Source organism: Mastomys coucha, unplaced genomic scaffold (assembly GCF_008632895.1).
Source record: "Mastomys coucha isolate ucsf_1 unplaced genomic scaffold, UCSF_Mcou_1 pScaffold15, whole genome shotgun sequence".
Lineage (NCBI taxonomy): Eukaryota > Metazoa > Chordata > Mammalia > Rodentia > Muridae > Mastomys > Mastomys coucha.
The window spans coordinates 14957860-14967778 of NW_022196897.1; the positions used below are offsets into that span (position 1 = coordinate 14957860).

Here is a 9919-nt window from a genome sequence, read left to right on the forward strand (position 1 = left end):
GTGTACTGGCAAAGACACTGACCTAAAATGTGGTTGGGGAAGTTGTGGGACCAGGGACCAAGATGACCTGGTCTGGGCAGCAGGTGTTGACTCCCAGGGGACAGGGAGCTCTCAGGCATGGTCTCAGGCTGGGGCACCTGGAAAGAAAGACAAAGTCCAGTCTCCAAAGATGATGCCAAATGTTAGGGGAAAGTGAATTCTACTTTGGGGATACTGAGGAAAGGGGAGAGGAACCCAAAGGCCCTGGAGGTTTTTGGACTTTTCGGAAGGGAATCAGGGACTCTCCCAAATCCTAGGGTTTTGCTCCTCTGGTGATCAGATCAAATCACTTAGTGGGATCCATATTTTCCTCAAGAGGGGCTTAGATTAGAATAGGGAGAGCTGAGATGTGGGTGGAGAACTGTAGTACTTGGGGTCCTCTAGACCAAGACTCAGGAACTTTCCTGATGACTTGTTCATTATGGGGCAGCTGGGCTGCCCTTAGTGAGCTCCTGCCTTTATGAAGATAATATGGCAAGAGCTGGGGACCCTGCGAACTGTTCTCCTTTGGTCTTCCGGCATTTCATTCTTCCCGTTTGTACTGCATCCCATCTCCAGATGATAGCTGCCAGGACCAGCCGGGCACCAACTGCGCACTGGCCATCAAAGTGAACCTCTGTGGCCATTGGTACTACAGCAAAGCCTGCTGCCGCTCCTGCAGGCCTCCCCATTCCTAGCTGCTGCTGTTTCCCCTGAGACATAAGCACACCATCCTGGGGCTCTCCTTGGACACCCACCCTGCAGGGAACTCTGGACTGTGAAGATGTGACACAGAGCACAACTGACAAGAAGGGACTTTGACACTGTGGCCTTGTCTCTGCCCTGGGTGAGAGCCTCTAGTGCCCACAGGTCCCTTCTCGGATGGAGCAACCCTGCTGCGGGAAGCTGCACATGCACTCCCAGGATCCTGTGTCTGTGCCCATCCCAGAGGGCTCAGAGTCCAGAAACCAGAGTAGGCAGTACCTGCCCATTTTCCAGACCCAACTCTGATGTGACAGAACCCTCTCAAGGTGACTTGCAGGTAGCACAGGAAGGAGAGAGTCTCCTTTCTTGGGCTGTCTTGGGTAAGGAGGGGCCTTGGGTCAGCTGAGGAGCCCAAGCTGCCCTGTCTCTGGAAGTACTGAAGGTCCCCCTTCCTATGGCATCAGTGCCACTGTTCTCTCCTAGGGTTCCTGTGCTAGATGGGAGGGATGGCCTGTGCTCCTGGGTGTCCCTGCCAGCCTCCTCACTACTTACTGGTGCATGTTAATAAAGTGGCTGTATTTATGGCAACATGCTGGGGTTTCTGTCACTTTGGGCAAAAGTGGTGGTTAGCCTCAGGGGCTAGACAGCAGGTGCACAGATGGGCATGGTAGTCAGGTATAAAAAGTAGACAAAAGGCAACCAGATGAGCAGACTCTGTGGGCAGTAGGACAGTGTTGAGGTAGAAATTGACATGAATCTCCCAGCATTTTTAGCTGTCCTGGGTTTGGGGTTCATTGCGAGGATGGAACACAGGACTACAGGAATGCTGGAGGAGCAGATGGCACAGGGAGGCTACAAGGTACAGGCTAGGGCTTCTGAGAGTACCTGTGACTGTGGGCTCCTTTGGTCTTCTGGCATTTCATCAGGTTTCATGAACGGCCATCTACTACTCTCAAGGACCATCCTCAGCTGCATGCGCAGCTTCCCACATCAGGATGGCTTCTAGTGGGTGCAGAGACACAAGGGGCCTACTGGGGGTTGCTGCTTCAGACTGGCTTTTCTTGAGTGAAAGAGAATGAAAAAGAAAACAGCACACACACACACACACACACACACACACACACACACACACACACAAAAACAGCCCCCAGGGAGGCAAGAAGGACAGGACTGAATCTGAGATGACCAGGGTTAGTCAGTTTCAGCACCCTGGAGGAGTCCTTTGGGAGACTGGTGGCTGTCCCCTGTCTGTCCAGGATAGGTCTGTCAAAGAATTTTGTTCCTGAAGGGCTTAGCGTTTAGGGGGAAACTGAGGCAGCAACATAGCCCAGTACATTGTTGCTTTTGTGTGTGCCTGTACCACAGGGCCTGAACCAGGACAGCTGTTCCTAGAGATCTTATTTTAATCCCAAATCCAGGAGTTAGTGGGTTGGGAGACAGTTGTGCTTCAGGTCACCGGCTGGGCTTAGACAGAGCAGTGTCTGTGTGTCTCATACCCGAGGCCCACCACTACCTCTCCATATTCCTTCCCTTCCTGATTTCCTCCCTCTCTACTTCATTCCACACTCCTTCCTGTTGGCCTAGCTATGCCACTAGCAATGGCTGGTCTCATCCTACTGAGGTGGGTATCATCAGTGTGCAACTACACTGATGTAAGCTCAGGGACGGTCAGCCACTTGTCCCCAAGACAATCCATTCTTCTGATTGATTAGCAGCAATCATGAAAACCCCTGGGCACTGGAAAACAAAGGTGGCTTGTCACGATGCCCCCTTTGCCTGAGAGCTGTTCCCAGCTCCAAAGAGAGCTCAGCAGCTTGGACTGAGGGTGCCCAGTGGATGGACAGACAAGCAGCCACACACCATGCTGTGGGAAACAAATTTATTGGCTTTTGCTTTTTTTCAGAGTGCTGTGTGGGTCTCTCGCAGGTCCCATGGTGGTGTTGAGTGGTAGGGACAGATGTTTAATTCACTTTGAAGATGTCTATGGATCTATACAGAGATGGCGGAGGTTAAAAAAAGGGGGGGGGACAGGAGGCAATGACAGAACAGCCCAGAGCACCCCTCCCTACCTCAACCATACCCCAAGCAATGCAAAGGACAGATGCCACAGGATGGAATGGGACAAAGGAAGTAGAGGGGAAAGAAGTAGGCTGGGGACATCTGTGAGTCTAAGGGTGGATTCCACTAGCAAGACCAAACTAAGGCAGGAAAAAGAAAAGAAGGAATTCAGAATCCCAAAGACATCAGATCCTCACTAGTGTGGTTCAGCTGCCTGTAATAAGTGTGGAGGTCTCTGCTGTGGTATCTGGCTCAGGGGTGGCCACTGTCCTACAGAAAGGCACCTTCATGGGACACTTGCTCCCATCTGGAGCTCCATGGCAGGGCCTGAGCGGAAAGGAAGTTGAGACTATGCTGCCAAGAATGGTGTCTCTTTTTGGAGCAGGAGAACTGCATTCCTGATGGCTAGGGCCCTGGGCTTGGAGCATCTTGGTCACCTGACACGAATTTCTCAGACAGTTGAGGGCTTGGAGCAGCATGGGTAGAGACAGGACTTTCATACGGGGGCAGCAAGCTCTGGCTGGCTGGGCTGGGGTGCCTCCTTCTGAGCAGGAAACAGGAAGTGGATGGTCTATAGCTCAGCTTCCCCTAAGGACCTCAGTACCCACTGAGGACAGAGTTCAAAGGACTTTCTGCAGTCAGTCTCCCCATCCTCCCAAAGTACTTGCATGGGGAGGCAAGCCCATGGATGAGATGACCTGCCTAAGAGTATCAGCAAGTCGACACCCGAGACCTCTAGTGCCTAGCTGGGCCACCTCCAGTGCTTCCAGAACCTAGCTGGATGTGTCTGTCATTTGTCTGGGTTTAGGGCTAAGTGCTGGATGTGTAAATTTTAGTGTTACCCCTCCCAGAGCAGGGGCCTCTGTGCCTAGGCCTGCCTTTTCCTTCAGCAAACAGTAGTCGGGCAGAGAAAGTGTCTGCACTGAGGACTCCTAAGCTCCCTGCTTACAGGGAGACTGGTCCATCTTGAGGGAGGCCAGAGCAATGGGCATCTAAAACTAGATGCTAGGCATCTAGGCTCAGGAGCGTGAGACAGAGAGGCTGAGGGAAGGAATGAAGAGAAGGTGGAGAGAAGGATGGGAAAGGGGAGACAGGATGAAGGGACAAAATATTTATTTGGTCCACAGTCTCTAAGGAAGGTTCATGCTTGTAGGGTCACTGGTAACCAGTAAGACCACTGTTCCCTTAAGCAGGAGGAAGTCCAAGGCCTGGTGAGGGGCTGACAGGGAAGACCATGAAGCCAGAGACAGACAGCTTGCTAGGGTTGACATTGTCCATCTTCTCACTCCCTATTTCCAGGAGCCCTATTTCCTATTTTCTTATTTCCCCTGGGGCCCAACAGCCTTACCTTACCCTCCTGTCCCCTGCCTCCCTTCTTGTGCCAGCTGTCCCTACTCACAGCTGCCACATCTGGTTCATTGGGCTTTATCCTTGTAGAGGGCCCAGGGGTTCCTCATTCCTGGAGCCCCTAGGACAAGGATACAGGGAAGACTGGCTGAGCAGAGGTCTGGAGATGGGGCCAGGGTGTGCCGTGGGTATCCTGTCATGATCTCAGGACCCAGGGCTGGGTGCCTCAGCAGGATAGAGGCCTGTCACACGTCAGTGCTTACGCTACGGCTTCGGGAAAAGGCCTCCCGCATGGCAGAGAGGCGGTTGGGGTTGAGCGCCTGTAGGCCCCCGAAGCTTGCAGACTGCAGCTCCACATCTTCCTGGCTGATGCTTTTGTAGGCCACGCGGCCCCCGCCGTTGCGCACACCCTCAAAGTCCTCGTCCTCTGGCTCCTGCAGGAAGAAGGTGGGCGGCTCGTAGTGGGAGCAGCTGCGGCAGAGGGCACGGGCCTGTGGGGACTTTTGGCTGAAAGAGGTGGTGGCAGCTGGGTAGAGAGCAGGCCCGTTGGTCAACACGAGGTTGCGGTTGGAATGCAGGGGTGGCAGGTGGGAGTGCACAGCGAAGTCGGGTTCCTCCTCGTCCTCCTCGGATTCGTCCTTCTTGCAGCAGTAATACTGTGGGCAGAGGTCCAGGTGACCACAGTGCACTCTCTACCAGTGGACTTCCTCAGTTACCTCCACCTGCTCCACCACCACCCAGTGTCTACCCCTCGGAGCTGAGGTCCCTGCAATATGTCACTTATCGATCTCACCCACACATCTGGATGTAACTCTAACTTCCAATTTGCAAGCAGATAAACTGAGGCACAGATAGGTAAGAAACCTGAAAGTGAGCAGAGCTGGCCACCTCATACCCTAGAGTTTAGTCCCAGGCACTGGTTGTGCCTTGCACATGGTCCCCCCTCCTCTTGGGAAGACATGGGACCTTGAGAACCTCTACAGCTCTGGTGGGGAAGGATGTGCAAGACAACACACTACTGCCATCCTGTAGGGCTGTGTGTCACTGGCTAAGTCCCTGGCGCTCTCTGAGCCTCAGCCAAAGCCATCAGTGAGTTGGATAGCTGGCCACTGAACAGCACAGACATACTCCATCCCTACTGCAGAGCTCCTCCCCTGAAGTCTGGCTGTCCCTCTGCACTCTATCCTGGACCCTGGTCAGATGGCTCCCTCTGCAGATCCACCCTTCAGGCTCCACTCCAATCTGGTCCCCTTCCCCATCCCTGGGAGTACCTGAAGCCGACAGTAGCACAGAACAGCGATGATACAGAGCAGAATCACAGTTGCCAAGATGCCCCCAGTGATGACCACAGTCCCGGCTGTCATCCGCCCACTTCTCCATCAACAGCCTGCAACAGACACCACAGGCCACAGCATGGTTAGCACCTCTATGCAAAGGCCACTAATCTACTCCACCAGACCATCTGGAGGGGAAAAGGCAACACCCCAGAATGTGCTCACCACAGGCCAGGCATAAGCCTGGGATGGGACAGGTGGGAAGAGACTCCAAGCCTCCAAGCCCTGCTCCACCTCTTAGCCTCAGATTCCCATTTGCAAAAGGTGAATGCTAATAGCCTGACATTGAAGTTTGTTTAATTTTTATGTGTATGGGTTTTTGCCTGCATGTATGTCTGTGCACAATGTATGCTGTGCTGATGGAGGCTGTGAGGCTTTAGATCCCCTGGGACTTGAGTTACAGACAGCTGTTAGCTGTCGTGTGGGTTCTGGAGCCAGGGTCCTGTGGAAGAACTGCTGGTGCCTTTAACCACGGGGCCGACTCTCCAGCCCCTGACCTGAAATTCTCTCTCTCTCTCTCTCTCTCTCTCTCTCTCTCTCTCTCTCTCTCTCTCTCTCTCTCTGTGTGTGTGTGTGTGTGTGTGTGTGCGTGGGTGCGTGCATGTGTGCAGTGTCTATGCACATGTGTGTACAGGCATGTCAGTGTGGAGGCCACAGGTTAGTATCAGTTGTCGTCTTCATCTGTCCCTACCTTACTTTTGGAGACAGATCACTTACTGAGCCTGGGGCTCACTGATTGGCTAGCTGCCTGGCCACTGAGCTCTTGCATCTGATTCCTCAGTGCTGGGTCCAGATGTGTGCTTTTCCATGAGGGCTAGGAAGTAGAACTGGGGTCCTTGTGCATGCAAGGCAAGCATTTTACTGACGGAGCCATCCTGAGTCCAACAGCAAAACTTTCCCCAGCACATCCTTAGCTCTAATACTCTCCCTTCCAGCCTAGCCTGGCACTCCCACTTAAAAGAAAAGTGTACCCAATGCAGGACATGGTAGCACATCTCTGTGATCACAACAGGGAGACGGAGGCAGGAGGATCAGGAGTTCAAAGTCATCTCCAGCAACATAGCAGCTCTGAGGTCACCCTGGAATACATGACAAGGGTCTCAAAAACAAACAAACAAATATAAGTGCCAGACCCAGTTCAGCAGAATGCTAGCTACAGATCTGGCATATCTGTCTCTTTGCCTATTTTCCCGCATTCATACATTTTCTTCTGTGGTGTAATTTCTGACATATCGCTCCACTTAACAGAGCCAATCCCATTTGTATATTTAGTGATGGTAAAATGCATAGCACACAAACTCACCAGTTTTCCTGCCTCTGTCTAGCTGTGCATGGCTCTATGTTGGTTTTGATACATGTGTGTGCTGTGTGAGGTCAGAGGTCCATCTGCCACAGTCTTTATTAGGAGCTATCCATCTTGGTTTTGTTTTCTGACTTAAATTTTTATAACATCTATTTATTTGTGTGCACGCATCATTTGGAGATCAGAGAACAAACTTTGGGAGTCAACTCTCTCCTAACATGTGTGCTCCACAGATGGAACTGGAGTTGTCAGGCTTGGCCACAAGCATCTCCACCCACTGAGCCTCCGCAACAGTCTCAGGTTTGGGGAGGGGGGGATTGGGGTGAGGCGGTGAGGGTCGTTTGGTTTTATTTTGTTCCGACAGGTTCTGCATTGGCTTGGCACTTGCCAAGTAGTTGAAATGGCTGGCCAACATGCCTTCCCCCACACATCTGCCTCTCGCCACCTCCCCAGCACTGGGATTACAAAAGCACACCACCTCTGGCTTTTTCGTTTCATTTTGTTTTGTGTGCGTGTGTACAGGGGATAAAACTCAGGTTCATGTTTGTGTTTGTCTGTGTGTGTCTGTGTGTGTCTATGTGTATGTGTCTGTCTGTGTGTGTGTCTGTGTGTGCGTCTGTGTGTGTCTTTGTGTGTGTGTCTGTGTGTGTCTTTGTGTGTGTGTCTGTGTGTGTGTCTCTGTGTGTTTCTCTGTGTGTAAGTGTGTCTGTGTGTGTGTGTCTGTGTGTGTATGTCTGTGTGTGTTTCTCTGTGTGTTTCTGTGTATGTCTGTCTGTGTGTGTCTGTGTGTGTATCTGTATTGTGTCTGTGTGTTTCTTTGTGTGTATGTCTGTGTGTGTGTGTCTATGTGTGTCTGTGTTTCTGTGTGTGTGTGTCTGTATATGTATATGTCTGTGTGTGTGTGTATGTGTATGTCTGTGTGTGTGTGTGTGTGTGTGTCTGTGTGTCTGTGTGTATGAGCAGCAAACACTGACTGAGCTATCTTTTCAGTCCTATTTTCACCTTTCCGTGTCCAGTTTAATGGGAGTAGTTTTTTTTTTTTTTTCATCTCACGAGACTGGAAAAAAAAAACAATTTCTTTTTATTTAGAAAATTTATATTTAGAGAAATATATCCCCAGTCGTGTTATAGGGAAGTGATGGGGAGCCACTCACGTTGCAAACCAACCTCCATGACTTTCTCAGAACAAATTTTTAGAAGGCAGGTCTCTGCTGCTCTGGTAGCATGAGCCTGCATAGGCACCAGGCATTCTATGTGCCACTTGCAGGGCTCATGCCACAGGTGGGACCTATGCTAAGTGACAGCCCCACCCTCAGACACAGACTCTCCTGCACAGCCTTCCCTTCCTCTGTTGCAGGGTGACCATCTTCCATCTTCCAGGGCTCTCCCTGACCAGCCCCGTACCTGGACAAACCCAGCCCTTCTTCCCCCACTCCCAATACTCTGGTTTTTCAGACAGTGTGAGAGATGACATGGAGGGAGTAACCAGAATATTTAAAGGGAAACCAACATATCTCAGTCTGCCCATAAACACTTCTCTTCAGATGACAGGGGGCACTCAGAAAAGCCTCCCTCCTGCTTGACCTCCTCATCCTCTGAGATGCCATCCTTACAGTGGACTGCTGGCATTGTGGAGTCATCCATACAGTGGACTGCTGGCATTGTAGAATCATGTTATGATTCCAGAGTTCTCAACTGCCCTACTGTTGCCTCTGTTCCACATGACTAGAAAAGAAATGGAACTGTTCCCCTCACAGGACTTCCTATGTATTAGAGATGGCACATTTCCTCGTGTGGCAGTCAACAGGTCCTTCATGGCTGCTTGGAACTCTAAGCTGGCCTCTTGACTCAGGAGATACCTGACGTCGGTTCCCCTTCTTGTGATGTTGTGTTGACAATGGTTCGTCCTGGTTCTCTCATCGTGGGATTTCCCTCCCAACTGCCACCATGCCAGCAATGTCACAGCCAACAGTCATTTCCCCAAAGTTCATTTCTCTCATATCTTCCTTGGGCTCTTCCAGATAAAGTTAAAGAGTTTGCTGAGCTGGTGACTGCAAAGCCTCATCTGAAGAGGAAGGCATCCATGCTTCGTTCTTACCCTGTTACCTCCTAGAGGGGGCCTAGCTCCCTGAGGTTCACTGCAGCATGGCTGACTGTTGGCCCAGTTTTCACTGACTGAAGTCAGTGTTCACATTGTCTGAGTAGAACGCTGGGTTTGGAGACCTCTCCGTGGTTACTGCTGTGCCATCCCCAGGACCTTATGAGCCCTTGGTGGGGTTTTCCGGGATGGTACTCACCGTCTCGACATTCACAGCAACCAGATCCTGGGGTTTTTTATTATGAATGAACTCATTAATTAATTTGTGTGCATGCTTCATTCCCTTGAGACAGGGTTGCTCACTAAACCTGGAGCTCACTATTTGCTAGGCTGGGGACCAAGAAATGTTGATCTCCTATCCCCAGTCCAGTGCCAAGGCCATGTCCCCAGCACTTCACATGGATGCGGGCATTTCTAAGCCCGCCTCTCATCACTGAACCTTCCCCCAGCTCAGTGCTTTTATTTGTGTTTGTGAGACACAGCCTCAGAGCCCCAGGCCTCCTGACTCTACTGTCCAAGTGCTGAGACTCCAGGACTCACCTCCTGTCAACATGCTTTATATTTTCAGAAATGAGGACCTAAACCATGAGTATTTACATTTCAACTCTGGGATTCTGGTTTATGGTTTGAGTTTTTATTCATTAAAATTCAATCCTTTACTTCTCTTTTAATAGCATAAATTTACTAGCTCTCCCTCTTGTATCTGTAGCGATTTTGAAATGGCAGTGTTAGGATCCTCACTGAAGCCTCTTACAAGGCCACCATTTGTCTCTCTGTGTGTTTGCTCTCATGGGGATAGAGTTGAATTCAAAGACTTTCAAAGTCCCCACAAATAATTCTTAACAGTGGCTCCTACCGACTCCTCTGCTTTATTTTCTTCTCATTTGTTTTTAACCTAAAAATTAATTAAAAATTGCTTTTCAATTATAGAAAGGGCTTGGTCCTACAGACCACAACACAAATCCAGGTGCATTTGAAGCCTGTCCTTCCTCCCTCCCTTCCTCCCTTCCTTCCCTCCCTCCCTTCCTTTCTTCCTTTTTTCCTTCCTCCCTCCCT

At 50.8% G+C, this 9919-nt stretch overlaps 2 protein-coding genes across 3 annotated transcripts in view; one reads left to right on the forward strand and one right to left on the reverse strand.

Annotated features, from left to right (window-relative positions):
- The window catches only part of Adamtsl2 (ADAMTS like 2), a 29839-nt gene extending 28528 nt beyond the window's left edge, over positions 1-1311 (forward strand). The window contains exon 19 of the mRNA XM_031369481.1: positions 598-1311. Coding sequence (XP_031225341.1) covers positions 598-716 — 119 coding nt within the window. The 3' untranslated portion in view covers positions 717-1311. The remainder of the gene's footprint in view (positions 1-597) is intronic.
- Positions 1312-2585: 1274 nt separating this feature from the next.
- The window catches only part of Fam163b (family with sequence similarity 163 member B), a 38140-nt gene continuing 30806 nt past the window's right edge, over positions 2586-9919 (reverse strand). For both annotated transcript variants that reach the window (XM_031373342.1, XM_031373341.1), the window contains exons 2-3: positions 5400-5515; positions 2586-4784 (exon numbers count right to left, since the gene is read on the reverse strand). In XM_031373342.1, the coding sequence (XP_031229202.1) occupies positions 4374-4784; positions 5400-5492 (504 nt within the window). In that variant the 5' untranslated portion in view covers positions 5493-5515 and the 3' untranslated portion in view covers positions 2586-4373. The remainder of the gene's footprint in view (positions 4785-5399; positions 5516-9919) is intronic.